At 42.8% G+C, this 19,987-nt stretch overlaps 1 protein-coding gene across 1 annotated transcript in view; it reads right to left on the bottom strand.

The window, feature by feature from the left end:
- LOC144491525 (contactin-4-like) overlaps positions 1-19,987 on the bottom strand; it is a 1,235,140-nt gene that overhangs the window by 98,085 nt on the left and 1,117,068 nt on the right. The window contains exons 19-22 of the mRNA XM_078209439.1: positions 15,464-15,579; positions 12,066-12,252; positions 10,990-11,102; positions 178-346 (exon numbers count right to left, since the gene is read on the bottom strand). Coding sequence (XP_078065565.1) covers positions 178-346; positions 10,990-11,102; positions 12,066-12,252; positions 15,464-15,579 — 585 coding nt within the window. The remainder of the gene's footprint in view (positions 1-177; positions 347-10,989; positions 11,103-12,065; positions 12,253-15,463; positions 15,580-19,987) is intronic.

The following is a 19,987-nucleotide window of genomic DNA, read 5'->3' as shown; positions in this document are numbered from 1 at the left end:
GTGACGGTTTTATAACACAATTCCAAATGCACCTTCTTAAATAACACAACTTTTACAAAATGAACATCACTTCAACACAGATCAATCTGCACCAGAACAAAAAGCATATATGAATAGATCTGTTTGCTAACATACCAAAAAATTAGTTTCTGCATCAAATCTTTTTTAAAAACTTACACGACATTCTTGGGATTCTGATTTGAGCACTGCTGATTCCGTCACCACCATCACTGAACGTCTTCACTTCAATAATATAATCAGCATCGTCGGGAAGTAGAAGCTCCACAGACGTGTTATTGGTTTCTATCACCTTTGTGCTGCTCTGTCTGTTATTTCTGTATAAAACCTGTAAAGGTGGGGCGCAGAGACAAGCGTTATTCAGAAAACTAAAGCAAAGGGCTAACAGGTAGCTGAAAATGATTGAGATGCATGTAGCATTCAGATTTTCTATTTATCCTGTAATAAGGTAGATAATGAATATTATATGGATATTATGTATCATAGAATCCCTCCAGTGCAAAAGGAGGCCATTCGGTCCATTGAGTCTGCACCGACTCAGGCCCACTCTGTCACTCCAGCCACCGTAAAGCCCAGATAATGTTGATATGAATCAATAAGATTTCATTGGTTACTTCAAGAATATATTCTCATTGGGTTTGATGTTTGGCATTTTTAAAATTCTTGTAGGCCAACATTGTTAGTTTCATTACTTTGAATTGTTATGTTAATTGAATAGCTTATCTTAGTTTGTTTATAAGTATCACAAGTAGGCTAACATTAACACTGCAATAGAGTTACTATGAAAATAGTCCAGGAAAACAAAAATAATCCTTTGTTGTGTCAACTCTAGGCTTCAGTGACTTGGATATTACCAGGTTTTCTTGTTTCTGTCTGGGGAAGCCATGATCTGTGCATAATTCTCCCCTTTTTATATTGTGATGATACTGTGCCTTTAAGAAATGTATTTTTATCATGTTTCTTATCAGGGGCATGTTTAAAAATCATCTGTTTTGCACGGTACCGATTTGTCTGCACCAGGCAGCTCAAATGCTGAGTATGCAGGCTAATGATCGATTTCAGTTAGGGATGTGTTTGTTTTAGTCTGAGTTAATGCATTTTTGTTTATTTTGGTTTATCTCCTGGGGTTTCAGAGCAGGGTTTTGATTAGATTGATTGACAGAGACAGAGTCATGTGAATGCGTGGAATTAAGCTTACAGGAAAAACACATAGTTCTCTTATATTTTAAAACAGTCAGTTTCTGCCTGGTCCAGAAAGCAGCAAGGGGTGGCTTTCTGTCTGTCTCTCTCTTTCTGTCCGGAGGTTGCTGTTTGGGGCTGTCATAAAACAGGTGTTTCTCTGTCTCTCTCTCTCTGTCTCTCCAGAGGTGTTTAAAAGATTCTAGGACTGTTAACAAATAAAATCACGTAAGCCTGTGTTGTTTGCTAACTGTTTTTGAAGAGGAGTTTAAGTCAAGCAAGAGGAATATTGCTTGAATTGAAACTAATAGAAATTGGTTAGCAGTTAAGAATTGTATTTTGTGATGTTTGAAGTATTTCCACGGGTAAAAGTTAAGCTAATTAATTCATTATAGTTAAACTATTATTAAATCGTTTGTTTTGACAAAAGCTTCCTAGTGTGTCGATAGAATCACACCCTGAGTGAAAGACCTCATCTTCACATTAATGCCAAAATAACAAGATCTGTTGGGGTCTCATTGGGCTTCATAACATACTTTGGGGTTTCTGCTCTGGTACCCTAACAATATACAGATAATACTGGGCACTAGTCTCCATCACATGCTGGGCATTATTTTCTAAGTAGAAATTAGGGCATGGAACTGACTACCCACTTCCACCCCCTCCTCCCCCCCGTCACAACCATAACCACCTCCAACCCATTACTTTCAATGAAGAGGTGGTTTTACTCCAATGGGAGACTTGAAGACATCCATTCTAGATTTGCGCTATGATCAGTTCTTCACAGATTTTATACTCAAGATTACAACCAGGCAATGGGACAATCATGGCTCCCAGACTAGTCGCACAGCTATTGAGTAAACCTCGACTCAGCTCCGACAGAACCAACAACCTGGATTTTATGTAAATAAGAAGGGCAAGGCTAACATTGCTCACTATTACATGAAAATCCGAAGAATGCTGTCAGAGATAATCCACTTCTCCAAAGCGCTGGACAGTGAAATCAAGGTGATGGAATGAATTTGCTGTACAAATCTACTAGTTTCCCAGTAAAGATATTGAAAAAAGTTAGTCCTGGCACATTCACGAAAGTGTGAATTATTAAGCAGCTTGATAACTGATATTTATTGTCCCGCAACCTTTCTAGCCCTGAAAATTTAATTTCATAGATGTGGCATTTCATTTCTTCAAAAGTTAACGAGTGCTGGGGATTTAAAAAAAAATCAGTATTTACATTTTTGGCTATTTTATCTCTCATCTTTAATCCGATCTATCTTTCCCGATCTTTATTTTGCTTCCTGTATATGATTTGAACACAATTTTTATTTTTTGTTTAGTCTTTGCAGGCAAGATTTTAACTCACTCAAAACCCATTCACTTAGAGTTAAAATTTGCTCTTGCGTCTGGCTGCTTCAGGAGCCTCACTGTTTCTTGTTCTGCTCAGCATTCCCATAGAACTCCTATAGAGGGCACTGTACTGGATCAGACGCTGGACTGGAGCAAGTCACCATTCAGAAGTCCAACAATGCTTTGTGGATGGCTATCATTGAGGTGAATGGCGAGCACCATTCTTTTGCTGCCGACCACGAAATCTGGGTCAGCATGGGTGTTGTTTCATCTTAAGGATTACCATGGCTCTTCACCAAAGTAAGAGCAGGTGCTTGGGAGAGTTCCTTAAGAAACTTGCACCAACATTCTTAAACTAGACTCAGGGCTTGGGTTCCACATTAACGTGCGGAGATTTGAGAAGTAAAAGCTAAAAGCGCACTGAGATGGGAACTCTAAAGCTGCAGAGCAAGAAAAGAAACACGTTTCCAAATTTTCTTCAATAGGCAGCGTAATTTTACCATTAAAAACAATAAAAGTAATCCCCTTCCGATTGTTATTTTTAAACTCTGATGAGGTTTAGGAATATTCAGACTGTGTTTGGAAGGAAGCACAGTCTAAGACTGATGACCTGTCATCACAGTATGCATTCCTCAATCTGGGAGATGTCACAATTCAGACAACTCCAGGTGTGTGCACATTAAAAAAAAATGTTTTGGTGGATTTTGTGTTTGCTCAGATGAAGAACGTTTACACTGAGGAATGAAATATTTTACCAAACGTTGCACAGAATGCTAGCCTGGAGCACCTCCAGGTATTGCATGAATTTGTTTCTTGATTAAAGTTCTCTGGTCATTCCTTGAAGCACTTAAATCTCAAGAACCTTATACTGTAACAGCAGAACAATTCTTAAAGATCATTTTTTTTCTGTTCATTAACATCACAGATGATTGTGACAGGGAAGAAAAGGTACCCAATTTCTGACATCTAATATCAGCATCATGTTTTCCCATTAACTCCGAGGTCTTTGGTTCGCCCTATATTGCGCCTTAGCTCCGATTGTAGTAACTTCTAATGACACCAGTGTTACATTTTCCCATGTGCTTTTAATTTATTTGGCTTCTCTTAGTTGGATTAACAATTAGCTTTAGTACAAATTCAGGAGCTGGGAAATGGAGAGCATTTTAGCTGCTTTTAGCACAGATAAATCCCCAGGACCGGACAGGGTATTCCCACGGACCTTGAGGGAAGCTAGTGTTGAACTTGCAGGGGCCCTGGCAGACATATTTAAAATGTCAGTATTCACGGGAGAGGTGCCGGATGATTGGAGGGTGGCTCATGTTGTTCCGTTGTTTAAAAAAGGTTCCAAAAGAAATCCGGGAAATTATAGGCCAGTAAGTTTGACGTCGGTGGTGGGCAAGTTATTGGAAGGTGTGATAAGGGATAGGATCTACAAATATTTGGATAGACAGGGACTTATTAGGAAGAGTCAACATGGCTTTGTGCGTGGTAGGTTATGTTTGACCAATCTATTAGAGTTTTTCGAGGAGGTTACCAGGAAAGTGGATGAAGGGAAGGCGGTGGATGTTGTCTACCTGGATTTCAGCAAGGCCTTTGACAAGGTCCCTCATGGGAGGTTAGTTAGGAAGGTTCAGTCGCTAGGTATACATGGGGAGGTAGTAAATTGGATAAGACACTGGCTCAATGGAAGAAGCCAGAGAGTGGTTGTGGAGAATTGCTTCTCTGAGTGGAGGCCTGTGACTAGTGGTGTGCCGCAGGGATCGGTGTTGGGTCCATTGTTGTTTGTCATCTATATCAATGATCTGGATGATAATGTGGTAAATTGGATCAGCATGTTTGCTGATGATACAAAGATTGGAGGTGTTGTGGACAGTGAGGAAGGTTTTCAAAGCTTGCAGAGGGATTTGGACCAACTAGAAAAATGGGCTGAAAAATGGCAAATGGAATTTAACGCAGACAATTGTGAGATATTGCACTTTGGAAGGACAAACCAAAGTAGAACGTACAGGGTAAATGGTAGGACTCTGAAGAGTGCAGTTGAACAGAGGGATCTGGGAATACAGGTACAGAATTCCCTAAAAGTGACGTCACAGGTGGATAGGGTCGTAAAGAGTGCCTTTGGTACATTGGCCTTTATAAATCGGAGTATCGAGTATAAAAGTTGGAGTGTTATGGTAAGGTTATATAATGATGTGGAGATGCCGGCGTTGGACTGGGGTAAACACAGTAAGAAGTTTAACAACACCAGGTTAAAGTCCAACAGGTTTATTTGGTAGCAAAAGCTTTTGCTACCAAATAAACCTGTTGGACTTTAACCTGGTGTTGTTAAACTTCTTACAAGGTTATATAAGGCATTGGTGAGGCCGAATTTGGAGTATTGTGTACAGTTTTGGTCACCTAGTTACAGGAAGGATGTAAATAAGGTTGAAAGAGTGCAGAGAAGGTTCACAAGGATGTTGCCGGGACTTGAGAAGCTGAGTTACAGAGAGAGATTGAATAGGTTGGGACTTTATTCCCTGGAGCGTAGAAGATTGAGGGGAGATTTGGTAGAGGTGTATAAGATTTTGATGGATATAGATAGAATGAATGCAAGCAGGCTTTTTCCGCTGAGGCTAGGGGAGAAAAAAACCAGAGGGCATGGGCTAAGGGTGAAAGGAGAAAAGTTTAAAGGGAATATTAGGGGGGGCTTCTTCACGCAGAGAGTGGTGGGAGTGTGGAATGAGCTGCCGCATAAAGTGGTAAATGCCACTTTTAACATTTAAGAAAAACTTGGACGGGTTCATGGATGAGAGGGGTGTGGAGGGGTATGGTCCAAGTGCAGGTCAGTGGGACTAGGCATAAAATGGTTCGGCACAGACAAGAAGGGCCAAAAGGCCTGTTTCTGAGCTGGAAATTTTCTATGGTTCTATTGTTAGACAAAGCCATGTAGTTTTGTTATAATGATGCTCTGTTCTGAGGTTCACATCAAAGTGAATATCAAATGTTTACTCATGCTTTTTCAGGAGGTGTTTTTTTTTGTTTCAACAGTCTGCTATTTCTCAGTTGAATGTCCTTCTCAAAAACAAATCAAGTTGCATAGGTCAGTTTTTCAAATATTTGGTACGATTTCTGACCAGATTTCTGAGCCACACAAGGTTTTTAGAAATGTCAGCACAGCCATAGTTAACAGACTCAGACCTTCTTTGAGAGTTGCTAATTTGAAATCCTGTGGAGGTGCCAGAATTATTTTACATTGTTCTATTCTAGCTTTCAGTCAGTCTCTACCGCTATCCAATCCTGCAGCAGTGAAGTGGTATTCATTGATTCCTATGGATGCAAAGATATGTTCATGCGTCATGTGCATTGTGTGTCTGCATTGCGTGTGCATGGTGTGAGCGTGCGTTGTGTGTGCATACATGTGTGTGTGAGCGCGTGTGAGAGAATATGTGTGTGTCTGTGTGTGAGAGAGAATGTGAGTGAGAGAGAATGTGAGTGCGAGAGAATGTGAGTGAGAGAGTGAGTGAGAGAGAGTGAGTGAGAGAGAGTGAGTGAGGGCGTGTGAGTGAGGGCGTGTGAGTGAGGGCGTGTGAGTGAGGGCGTGTGAGTGAGGGCGTGTGAGTGAGGGCGTGTGAGTGAGGGCGTGTGAGTGAGGGCGTGTGAGTGAGGGCGTGTGAGTGAGGGCGTGTGAGTGAGAGAGTGAGTGAGAGAGTGAGTGAGAGAGAGTAAGTGAGGGCGTGTGAGTGAGGGCGTGTGAGTGAGAGAGTGAGTGAGAGAGAGTGAGTGAGGGCGTGTGAGTGAGGGCATGTGAGTGAGGGCGTGTGAGTGAGGGCGTGTGAGTGAGGGCGAGTGAGTGAGAGCGAGTGAGTGACGGCGTGTGAGTGAGAGCGAGTGAGTGAGGGCGTGAGAGTGAGGGCGTGTGAGTGAGGGCGTGTGAGTGAGGGCGTGTGAGTGAGGGCGTGTGAGTGAGGGCGTGTGAGTGAGGGCGTGTGAGTGAGGGCGTGTGAGTGAGGGCGTGTGAGTGAGGGCGTGTGAGTGAGGGCGTGTGAGTGAGGGCGTGTGAGTGAGGGCGTGTGAGTGAGAGAGTGAGTGAGGGCGTGTGAGTGAGGGCGTGTGAGCGAGAGCGTGTGAGTGAGAGAGTGAGTGAGGGCTTGCGAGTGAGGGCGTGCGAGTGAGGGCGTGCGAGTGAGGGCGTGTGAGTGAGGGCGTGTGAGTGAGAGAGTGAGTGAGAGAGAGTGAGTGAGGGCGTGTGAGTGAGGGCGTGTGAGCGAGAGCGTGTGAGTGAGGGCGTGCGAGTGAGGGCGTGCGAGTGAGGGCGTGTGAGTGAGGGCGTGTGAGTGAGGGCGTGTGAGCGAGAGCGTGTGAGTGAGAGAGTGAGTGAGGGCGTGTGAGTGAGGGCGTGTGAGCGAGAGCGTGTGAGTGAGAGAGTGAGTGAGGGCGTGTGAGTGAGGGCGTGTGAGTGAGGGCGTGTGAGTGAGGGCGTGTGAGTGAGGGCGTGTGAGTGAGAGAGTGAGTGAGAGAGAGTGAGTGAGGGCGTGTGAGTGAGGGCATGTGAGCGAGAGCGTGTGAGTGAGAGAGTGAGTGAGGGCGTGTGAGTGAGGGCGTGTGAGTGAGGGCGTGTGAGTGAGGGCGTGTGAGTGAGGGCGTGTGAGTGAGGGCGTGTGAGTGAGGGCGTGTGAGTGAGGGCGTGTGAGTGAGGGCGTGTGAGTGAGGGCGTGTGAGTGAGGGCGTGTGAGTGAGGGCGTGTGAGTGAGGGCGTGTGAGTGAGGGCGTGTGAGTGAGGGCGTGTGAGTGAGGGCGTGTGAGTGAGGGCGTGTGAGTGAGGGCGTGTGAGCGAGAGCGTGTGAGTGAGAGAGTGAGTGAGGGCGTGTGAGTGAGGGCGTGTGAGTGAGGGCGTGTGAGTGAGGGCGTGTGAGTGAGGGCGTGTGAGTGAGGGCGTGTGAGTGAGGGCGTGTGAGTGAGGGCGTGTGAGTGAGGGCGTGTGAGTGAGGGCGTGTGAGTGAGAGCGTGTGAGTGAGAGCGAGTGAGTGAGAGCGTGAGAGCGTGTGAGTGAGAGCGTGTGAGTGAGAGCGAGTGAGTGAGAGTGAGTGAGTGAGGGCGTGTGAGTGAGAGCGTGTGAGTGAGAGTGTGAGAGCGTGTGAGTGAGGGCGTGTGAGTGAAAGCGTGTGAGTGAAAGCGTGTGAGTGAAAGCGTGTGCGTGAAAGCGTGTGCGTGAAAGCGTGTGTGATAGAGCGTGTGTGATAGAGCGTGTGTGTGAGAGAGCATGTGTGTGAGAGCGTGCGAGTGAGAGCGTGCGAGTGAGAGCGTGCGAGTGAGAGCGTGCGAGTGAGAGCGTGTGTGAGAGAGAGCGTGTGTGAGAGAGAGCGTGTGTGAGAGAGAGCGTGTGTGAGAGAGAGCGTGTGTGAGAGAGCATGTGTGAGAGAGAGCGTGTGTGAGAGAGAGCGTGTGTGAGAGAGAGCATGTGTGAGAGCGTGTGTGAGAGCGTGTGTGTGAGAGCGTGTGTGTGAGAGCGTGTGTGTGAGCTTTTGTGTGAGAAAATGTGTGTGTGTGAGAGAATGTATGCGCGCGTGTGTGAGAATGTGTGTGTGTGTGCGAGTATGTGTGCGAGAGCGTGTGTGTGTGTGTGAGAGAGTGTGTGAGAGTGCATGTGTGCGCGAGTGTGCGTGTGTGCGTGTTTGTAGGTGGGTGAGCTGGCTGATGTTGACCATGCCACCTTTGGTAGATTCCTATTCCAAAGTATTTTTGTCAGGAGAGAGTATTGTGAAAGCAAAGGCACCAGCAGCTTGCTAATTGTTATTCATTGCTGCATTCTACTTGGGGAGACACTATGGCAGCATCAGAGAAATGACTTATAGTTGTGATGTACACTAATGCCACAAGTTATTGACCATTTATTTAGCTTAAATTACAATCATTCATCTACTTATTAAAAGTGTCAACATGTCCAGGCATTTGATAAAATGTCACAGGTTAGAATTATTTGGAAAATAGCACATGGCATGAAAGAGACAAAGTTAACTTCATCGATACGGCCTGATGTGTGAGTATTTCACAATTGTTTATCTCTGATTTCCAGCATCTGCAATATTTTGCTTCAGAATTAAAAAGTCTAACTCAAGGTCTCTGTAAAATATTTGTTAGTGAATGTTATAGAGATTGGCAGAATTGTACTGAAGTTAACAGATTTGTCACTTTTCTTTTATTCATTCATGGGTTGTGTGCATCGCTGGCAAGTCCAGGATTTATTGCCCATCCATAAATGCCCTTGCAAAGGTGATGGTGAGCAGTCATCTCGAGCTGTTGCAGTCCATGTGGTATTGGCACACCCACAGTGTTTTTAGGGAGGGTGTTACATTGACCCAGCAACAATGAAGCAACATATTTCCAAGTCAGGCTGGTGCGTGACTTGCAGGTTGTGGTGTTGCCATCCGCCTGTTACTCTTGTCTTTCTAGGTTACTGCTGAGGTTAGTAAATTATCACTGAGGTTGGTATATTTATGCTGAAGTTGGTAGGCTATCACTAAGGTTGGTAAAATGTCTCCAGAACTGAGAAAACTGTTGCTGAGATTGATGGATTTGATAGTCGTGCCAGCTCTTGCTTCACCTCTTGTGCAGGACTAATGAGCCAACTGTGCTTAATGAAGCTGCATGCGGTATCCTTGTCAACTTGACGGACCAATAACCATGAACCTGTGGGGCAAAGCTGCAATTTCCAGCTTCTCTTGTCCTGTGTGAGGCTGGGGCTAAAATGATGCCGTACTGATCAGCGGAAGGTAAAACCTTGTGTTCTGGTTATTGTAAACATTGAAGATTGACATTAAACTGGCTTCAGATTTCCTGTGCAATTGACACAGACAGCCACTAAAGACCCCATGAGACCTTCTCGGGAGCCCCCAGTTGTAAACCACTGCATTAGCCAATTACGTACTCAAGTGCCTCCAGCTATTCTGTTTCAATAATGTAGTTCTGTTTGTGTTAATATTCATATCCTGAACTATAGCTGAACTTGGAGGCGATGGCCGAATGGTATTGTCACTAGACTATTAAGTCCAGAAACTCAGCTAATGCTCTGGGGAGCCAGGGCCGAATCCCGCCAGAGTAGATGATGGAATTTGAATTCAATAAAAAATATCTGGAATTAAGAATTTACTAATGACCATGAAACTATTGTCAATTGTCAGAAAAACCCACTTGGTTCACTTTAAATCAAATTTCTAACAGCCATCAAAAGTGGAATAGGAATTACTTAGCTTTGGTGCAGCATGGTGGCACAGTGGTTGGCACTGCTGCCTCACAGTGTGAAAGACCTGGGTTCAATTCCAACCTCAGGTGACTATCTGCGTGGAGTTTGCACATTCTCCCCGTGACTGCGTGGGTTTCCTCTGGGTGCTCTGGTTCCTCCCACAGTCCAAAGATGTGTAGGTTAGGTGGATTGGTCATGTTAAATTTCCCCTTAATGTCAGGGGGATTAGCAGGGTAAATACATGGGGTTACGGGGATAGGGTCTGTGTAGGATTGTTGTCGATGCAGGCTCGATGGGCCTCTGTCTGCACTGTAGGGATTCTATGATTCTACGATTCTTTAAGTTTAAAGTTTATTTATTAGTGTCACAAGTAGACTTCCATTCACATTGCAATGAAGTTACTGTCAAAATCCCCAAGACGCCACACTCCGGCGCCTGTCCGAGCACACTGAGGGAGAACTTAGCATGGCCAATGCACCTAAGCACCACGTCTTTCGGAGTGTGGGAGGAAACTGGCACCCAGAGGAAACCCATGCAGACACAGGGAGAACATGTTAACTCCACATAGACAGGGACCCAAGCCAGGAATCGAACCCAGGTCCCTGGCGCTGTGAGGCAGCAGTGCTAACCACTGTGCTGCTGTGAACTTAGTTGATGAAGAGGGAAGAAAAGTCTTACATTAAATGAAAGTGGATTGAAGTAGATCAGAGAAGGGCATTGCACACAAAAACTGACTTGCTTCAATAAGCAAGATTGGACTTTTGAATGTTCACAAGATTCAAGACCTTTTGCAAGTATACGTGAATGTCTATCTGGGAGGAGGTGGGGGAATAGTGTAGGTGTGAATCAGTTAAATCATTGATCATACATCAACTGAGATGGATAATAGTTTCATTTCTCTTCAAATTATCTTATCCCTCAAGTAAGACAAATTATCTACACAAAAATATTGTAAAGTGCTGTTTTCCAAATTGTACCAAATATGGCAAGTGTAAAAAAGCAGTGAAATGAATAAAGAGCAATTCTGGTGGCAATTTACAAGGGATTTATCAGGGATTTCTTAAAGATGATGACTTTATTACACACAGATTGTGATAGATGTATGGTTCTTTTCGGCATCACTCAAGGGATCTTTCGAACAGTATGGACTTTCTGAGATAATAGAAATAATATTCTGCTTTCCAAACTCTCAGCTGGTACACTTATAGATTATTAGAATTACTTACTTTATATCCTGTCACTTCTGATTCATTTTCCATTGCTTTGACGTGATCCCAGTTTAAAACAACTCTGGAGCTAGCTGATTCCCACCATATTTTTCCAGGTGCTTGACTTGGTGCTGCAAAACAGTGAAATAGTGAGTCAACATATCAGTGAAAAAGTATTGTGTGTGCCAATAGCTTTGAGTTTTATGGGCACTGGAATTGAAAAGCAAAACTGATGTCTACCTGTCCAGGTTGATGTACAAAATCCCATCATGCTATTTAAAAAGAGTTCTGGCTAACAATTATCCTTAACCAACACTGCCAACATCCATTTATTGGTCATTCATCCATTTGCTGTTTGTGGGATTTTGCCTACAGACAGCAGTCAAAATGTAATTAATTGGGGGTGCAGCACACATTGGGGTGAAAGATCATAGATCATAGAGTCCTATGATCTATAGGACTCTATGATCTATGATGCAAAAGGAGGCCATTTGGCCCATCGAGTCTGCACCAATCACAATGCCCCAGGCCCTATCCCCATAATCCCATGCATTTACCCTAGCTAGATCCCCTGACACTAAGGGACAATTTTAGCATGGCCAATCCACCTAACCCGCACATCTTTGGACTGTGGGAGAAAACCGGAGCACCCGGAGGAAACCCACACAGACATGGGGAGAATGTGCAAACTGCTCACAGACAGTGACCCAAGCTGGAATCGAACCTGGGTCCCTGGCGCTGTGAGGCAGCTGTGCAAACCACCGTGCCGCCCAAGTGCTATATAGTTGCACGTTTTTGATTTCTTTCTTTAGTTCATATAGTCAAGATCATTATTTTTGATGAGAAAAATATATAAAGGCTGGAAAGCAGAAGTAGAAACAGAGAGGATTGGTGGGTGAGATCAGCGTTCACATAGCACCTTCGTCAGAATGACTTTTGTGAATTCAGCCCCATGAACAAGTTTAAATGAGGAGATTGCAGGTTTTCACTGGCTTGCAATCCACCTCAGTGGGAGACGCAACTTAGTAAGGAAATCCATTTACAAAACATTTCACCAGTGAAGTAACTTATCATTCAGTTCCTGAAATACACACGTGGTTTCCTAGTAGTGACATTAACTGGAAGGCTGGCAGGTCCCGTTCCGGCACTACTGTATGCTTTAACCATCAGGTAATATAGCGTGCTGCCCTTCAATCCTGTGACCCTTGCCGAAGTACTGTTTCCATTTGATCTCAGTTTGTCTGCTGTCTCTTCATTCTCATCGTCTGCCCAGTACCATATCTTAAGAACAATATACAAAGAATCAGAGAATCAACAGGAATTAATCTGAAGCAGAACCACACCCTGTCACAAAGCACAGAGTTTGATAGAAAACTGTAAAAACTGGGCTAAAAAATTAATGACAATGCTGCAAACACTGATGCCATTATCATCATCAGACACAACAGCAAAATGTTCAAAAGGGATAGCGACTGATAATCTTCTGTTACTGTTCACAACTAATCTGATAAAATCATGATTGTAAAACATATTTTAAAGAAAAATGACCCGAAACCTGTGAAATTTGTGGTCTGGAAACTTTATAAGATAGTAAAAGCTATAAAGAAGGCTGAGTTTTGGGCGCTCTTGAAAATGTGTTTAATTACTATTTAATTACTCTCCAATAGTCATAAATGGCTAAGCTGGTTAGATTCACATGGTCAGTACAACTGATCGGTATACAATAAGTAAAAATGTAATGGCAGCATCTGAAATGAAGAAATGTGTTAGGTAAAAGTAAACCAGCGATTCTATATGTTGCAATGATTCCTATCACTTTCCGCAAATTACTTTGTACCCATGAGTGCAGTCCAACTACTGTGGAGAAGTGACAATCTTTTGGGAGAGAAATCCTTCCCATCCCAAAGGCACAGATGCAACTGGAACCTGGCTCTAATTCCGTCATAACATTAGCTGAGGTAATAGGTTGTTTCCAAGTGACATTTTTTGGACAATAATATCCATGAACCAATTCTATTCTTCAGACAGCGTACTATAAAGGAACCCCAAATGGGTACCTGATTGTTACATATTAGCTATCTGAATGGAAATGAGATGAAATGAAAACACGTGATTGCCCGAAGTAGGTATATTAAAATTAATTTGAAATGATACTGCAGAAATTTGCATTTAGGTTTGCCAAAGATGTGCAGGTTAGGTTGATTTGCCATGCTAAATTGACCCTAGTGTCAGGGGATTAGCAGGGTAAATATGCGGGGTTACGGGGATAGGGCCTGAGTGGGATTGTGGTCGGTGCAGACTCGATGGCCTCCTTCTGCACTATATGGATTCTATGATTCTATGTTCCTTTGTAAAGTCTGAATTGGGGAAGTACAACATGCCCCACTGCACATGTGCACTCACATCCCAGCAATTTCCTCCTATTAGAATAAACAATAGGTGAGATGCTGCAATTTATACTAAAGAGATATAGACTAAGGCCAGTGCTTATTTGATTTTTAATTGGTAAAAATGTGATTATTTCCATAATCAGGTATGCCTTTGAGAGGTGGAGGGCAGTAGTACAGCTTAATGTCCAGCAGTCGACGAGTAACCAGATATGCCAGGTTGAGGATCTCTGAGAAATCTACATCTGCATCCATGAGTGTTGATGTAGGAGTCCGTTACAGTCCAGTGAGAATGTGTTTGCTATGCAGATGAGTGAACTGTTTGGCTGGTGGGATTTAAATATGATTCGTGGAGGGCTTTCTGCTTATGCTCATTTTGGACTTGCAAAGCTCAATTCTGAAGAAAATATAATTTCCATCATCAATTCAAAAGGATTCTTACCTGTTCAGAAATGATTAGACAGCAATTAGGTCCATTGACTATCATATGCTATTGGGGCAAAGTTTTATGGAACTTATGGAACCATATGACAGAGCTAGCTTTAAAAATGTGATTTTGTAATGACTTGAGGTCCAAGAAATCATCTTTGTTACAGTAGCTAGAAGTCAAAGGATGTAATTCTGTAATTAACCATAGTCCATGACAGCCTATGGGTACAGTAACATTTATTTTAATGTATCTAAAATGCTTTGAGCTGGTCAAAGTTATTGTAAATAGAATTTTGCACCAACCATATTATTTCTATTTGATATGGAAATTTTTGATACTAAAGTGAAAACATTTGTGGGAGAGGGAGTTCAAAATATTTAAGTTTATGGCTCTTTCCATGAAAACATACAGAACTTTACATTAAGCAATATTATAGACACAGACAATGCTTTGGCAAATAGCTCAAGTAATATTGGATTTTTTTTTATTCACATGGAATGCAGGCTTTGCTGGCTAAGCCAACATTTATTGTCCATCCTTAACTGCCCTTGAGAAGGTGGTGGTGAGCTGCCTTCTTTAACTGCTGTAGTCCATGTGATGTAAGTACACACTCAACAGTGCTGTTAGGGAGGGAGTTCCCTGACTTTGAACCAAAGACAGTGTAGGAACAGCAACATATTTCCAAGTCAGCATGGTGTGTGGCTTGGAGGGGAACTTACAGATAGTGGTGTTCCCATGTATCTGCTGCCCTTGTCCTTCTAAATGGTAGTCGTCATGGCTTTGGAAGATGCTGTCTACGGGGCCTTGTGTGTCCCTGCAGTGCATCATATAGAAGGTATACATTGCTGCTACTGTGAGTCAGTAATGGAGGGAATTAATGTTTTTGGATGGGGTGCCAATCAAGCAGGCTGCTTTTTCATGGATGGTGTCAAATTTCTTGAGTGTTGTTTGAGCTGCACTCATCCAGGTAAGGGGAGAGTATTCCATCACATTCCTGACTTGCAGATGGTGGACTGGCTTTGGGGAATCAGAAGGTCAGTTATTTGCTTTAGGATTTCTAGACTCTGGCCTACTTTTGGAGCCAAAGTCTTTATATGGCTGTTCCCGTTCAGTTTCTGGCCAATGGTCATTCCTAGGATGTTAATAGTGAGGGATTCAGCTATGGTAATGCCATTGAATGTCAAAGGGTGATGATTAAATTCCCTCTTGTTGGAGATGGTCATTTCCTGGCACTTGTGTAGTGTGAATGTTACTTGCCATTGATAGCCCAAGCCTGGATATTGTCCAGTTCTTGCTGCATTTGGACACAGACTGCTTCAGTATCTGAAGTATCATGAATGGTGCTGAACATTGGAATGAATCTGAAGTTACCTTCCCACTTGTTTAATCATGATACAGACTGACCTTTTGCCAATTATTTAACAGTAAGAAAATAACTTGCACTGTACAATATATCATCATTCTTTCACAGTCATTAGGTGAATAACTTTTTGCATCAAAATGAATTGGCTTGTTTCCCCACTGACTGTTCATATCACTTGACTTGACTCATTATAGATACATTTTCCAAGATAAATTATTCCCAAACGGCCCTGTTGATTCGCATGAACTTTAGCAGTAATTACACGGATTCTTTCCATCCTTCAGAGCTAATGAAAGGATTAATTTTTCTTACCTCATAACCCCGCACTTTTCCTTTGCTTGTCTCCCAGGGAACAGCTTCCCAGAAAACTTGCACTTCTGAAGCTGACAGGCTTCTGGCTGAGACATTGAATGGTGCTGCCGTGGGTTCTAGGTTACAAGAAGGAGAAGCCTATGAGTACACCAGGGACAAAGCCAATTCTAAGTGTATTAACCACACAATGACTTGGATCACCAGTTCTGACAGTTAAAGGTAAGTTTTCCCAATAAACCTGTGAGAGACAAGTATCTGACAGATCAGGTTTAAAAGTTTAATGCTATATAAATGAGTTTCATTTCCATTAATAAAACTCATCAATAAAGAAGCCACTAGTGACACCAGAAACCTCGGGGCTGCCAGCATTAAGCTATATGTGAATGTTAAATTCATTTCTGAATTTTGCAATCCCACACACACAATCATTTACTTATTCTCAGCAAGATTCTCATCTTCTTCACAAAAACATCATGACCATGAAATGAAACTGAAATCCAGATTTTTAAAAATTTATCTGCCAGTGTCACATGTCGGCTTACATTAACACTGCAGTGAAGTTACTGTGAAAATCCTCTAGTCGGCACACTCTGGCGTCTGTTCGGGTACACTGAGGGAGAATTTAGCATGGCCAATGCACCTAACCAGATGTGGAAATGTAGTGGGAATAGAAAATAACAGCTGATCATCATGGAGATGTAAATAACTTTCACTGTTTTTCAAGTATCCAAACTACTCAACTGGTGTGAGGGTTAAATTTGGTGACAGTAGCTATTGAGACTGCAATTCTTGTGGATAATGACTTAATGCAAATTGAGGGAAAGAAAGACCATTTATTAACCATGCCTTGTATATTTGGGAAACCTCTGCAAGAGAATACCACAGAAAACGGCTATCAAATAAACTAAGGAGCAAACAAGCACAGTCACTGAAAATGCAAACTTGATATCAACTATTCAAAGGATCTGGTGGAGAGTTCAAAAGAAGCTGCATGCCTTAAGGATGAGCTTAAAGGCAAGGTATGAATATTACTGTAAAATGACAGCACAAGATATAAGGACATAAAATAAAATATTAATGGCAAAACAAATGTTGTACTTAGACTTTGCAGGTATGTACAAAATAACATGTACAGTCATCAGTGAACATCCCCACTTCTGACCTTATGATGGAAGGAAGGTCATTGATAAAGCAGCTGAAGATGGTTAGGCCTAGGACACTCCCCTGAGGATGCCCTGGAACTGAGATGACTGACCTCCAACAACCATCTTCCTTTGTGCTAAGTAGGACCCCAACCAGCGGAGTGTTCTCCCGGTTCCCTTTGACTCCAGTTTTGCTCGGGCTCCTTGAAGCCACACGTGGTCAAATGCAGCCTTTATATCAAGGGCAGTGTCTCTCACGTTACATCTGTATTTCAGCTCTTTTGTCCATGTATGAACCAAGGCTATCATGTCAGGAGCTGTGTGACCCTGGCAGAACCTAAACTAAATATCAGTGAGCAGGTTGTTGCTACGCAAGTGACACTTGATTGCATTGCTGATGACCCTTTCCATCACTTTCCTGAAGTACTGTTAAGAAATCTATACTTACTCAGAGGTAGGGAACTCCGATTCCCAATGAACGTTGGTCTCCTGCATATGCACGGCTGGACAATGGTCGCACATGCACAGTGTTCAGGTTTTTTATTCAGGCCAGGGACCAACCCTGAGCATCTGCGTAGGAGAAGGAAAGAAAGAACTGCACGAAAAGGCAGGTCAGATGTCCAGGCAGGGAATGCCATGATCTCGTAAATGTCCTACAGAGCAGCACTTGTGAGTGGAACAGTGAGAGGTCTCAAACTAGGGAGGGGGATAGGGAGAGGTCCCAACAGGAAGTTCCAGGTGAGGGATAAAAGACAGGGAGCAGAAAGAGGTCCCATTAAGTTAAATTACAGGAAAGGAGCAGAGAAATAGGCTCCGGGTGAAAGAAAGAGTTTAAGAAAAGTGGGAATGAGAGAAGCCCTGAAGATCCGAGAAGGCAGCTGAAGTTTGGTGATACCATGCTGCGGACCACTGGGGCAAAGATACCCCTATGAAGCAGTGGCTTCTGCTTGGTGTGTCCAAAGATCCGAAGTTGTGCTCCGAAGGTTGAGGCTTGGAGGGTGAAGCCCGAGTGTACTCAGAGATCCAGGGGAAAATAATCTCAGAAGGTGAGATGGAATTCCTGCAAGGTGGCTGATTATTGAATCCATCTGTGTGGGAGAAACCTTTTGAGAGAATTCCAAGATGAAATCTTCAAATGTGGATATTGGAAATCCTCATGAAAAAGCCAAAGTTTCAGCGAGATTGGTTGGCTCACATTACGACAAATACCTGGATGGGTTGTTGAGAAATTCATGGAATCTGGTTTGGTCACAGCCGGCATCAGTTGTGTAGCATGGTGTGTCTGACCAGTTTTCACCTGTTAATTCGCACACATCTCATACTTACCCTGAATACTGGAGCTTTAGATATTTAGATCTTTCTGAACTTGGAGAGTAGAGTTTATTTTCGTTTGCTCAAAACCTGTAGACTTTTGTGGCTTTATTCACTTAGTAAGCATCTCCAATCTCAAACTTTATCTACGTTGAACAAAATATTATTGGTCCCTAACCAGATATCCCCCCATGACCCGGGGCTCGGAAGGATCATAACAGCGTGTAATAATACAAGTAACATAAGAAAGATCAATATTGGCTCCTCGACTAGTTTCTATTGTCTAAGGTGGTGGGAGAGGAACTTTTCAAACCATCTTTTCCGAATTGCTCCTGGGCATCTGTTTATTTTTCCCTCTCAGAAGATTGATTGACTGCTGGTGGTTGTAGGGTAGTCCAGTCTTTACATTTCAGGTCTCTGTGGGATGTAACTTCCGTACTTTCATATCTACCTTCAGAACAGAACAGAATTGGCACTGGCCTGGAACCAACACTGGCTGCCCTTACTAAAGAAAGAATTAAGATAAATTCAAAGTAGCAACCGCAAAATATTGTGCAAAATCAAATCAGATCACCACCAAAATAAAGAAAAAGTAACTTGAGCTGGCATAGTGCAGTACCCACGTATCCTGCTATGAAATCGCAACATGTAAATCAGGATTTCCCCATTCTGCCAAATTGTTAAATATATCCAGGAGCTTTTCACAAAGAGAAGACAGAACAAAGTGGCAGAAAAACAGCGATCTGACCAATCCTGCTCATCCCTCATTAGCTGTTTCAAGTGAACATTGCTGAAGGCTTGGGTGAATGTGAGTGACAAGAAATGTGCAGGCACGTTAAAACTAGAGAAATACAGCAGTCAAGGGAATTTCATGCCGTCAAAAATCTGAAAAGGGCTGGAATGTGCTGTCAAAATAATAGTGAGGCGAATGGCACTTACTATTATTTTATACACAAATGCCACAACAACACATCCAGTGTTACTGAGAGAAGCATGTCTGTTGTTAAATGCCAATATCCAAAAGTTGCTGTCTGAATTGTGCCACTCCACTGCTCACTTCACATAAATGGCACCTCACTGTTTGCATCACCATTGGCATGCATTGAGTGGAATGAAGCTGCTGTATTTACATTGGAGTTACAAGTGTTAAGTCTTGTCATTTCAAGCTTAAGTACAATGTGATAATTGTCAACGATTGTCGTGAACCTCCCTGGCACTGAAAATTAACTAATAAATGTGGAGTCTCATTCCTTCACAAATGCATTGTTGAAGATTTTATATCTGTCAATCTTTTTGGAATGTCCCCCTCTCTCTATTAATCCAATCACTTTCCCTCTCTTTGCATATCTGATTTTGCATTAAATTCATTCACTCTCATTTAGGTTTTCTTTTCAGTTCTTGTGCTGTCTATTTCTCAATCCTTAAATCTGATTGATTAAGGGGATACACAGATGCTTGCACTGTTCACTCAGGTCACAGGTGCATTGTTTCCCTTACTGCTATTATAAGCTGACACTATCAGTAACATAAAGTCTAAATGTGCAACAAATGTAACGTAACAGCAGTACACTTAATGGAGTATGGTGGTTATGTTACTGGGTGAGTATTTCAGAGGCCTGGACTAATGAGTTCAACTCCCACCATGGCAAATAGGGAACTAAATTAAGTTAATTAAATAAATTAGGAACAAAAGCCGGTATCAGTAATGGTGATCATGAAACCACTGAATTCTTTTAAAAGTCCATCTGTCTCACTAATACCTTGCAGGGTAGGAAATCTTACTGATCTTGTTTATTTAGGACAACAATGTGATCGACTAGTTATTAACCACCCTCTGATATGGTTTAGCAAACAACTCAATTGTACTAAATCGCTATGATAAAGACTTAGCGCACAACACTGATTGAAGCATAGGATTTGGACACAGCAAAGACACATCTAGTCCATTGACCCTGAAAAGCCACCTCAATAACACTGGGCGAACTGTTAAGCGTCATATAGACAGAATCATATCTTTTATCCATCCTCCAAACTTTTCCAGCAGTATACAGTCAGGAAGGAATTGCCCCGG

This window comes from Mustelus asterias, chromosome 3, assembly GCF_964213995.1.
Source record: "Mustelus asterias chromosome 3, sMusAst1.hap1.1, whole genome shotgun sequence".
In the NCBI taxonomy this organism is placed as follows: Eukaryota; Metazoa; Chordata; class Chondrichthyes; order Carcharhiniformes; family Triakidae; genus Mustelus; species Mustelus asterias.
This window is presented reverse-complemented; position numbering and strand designations above follow the sequence as displayed.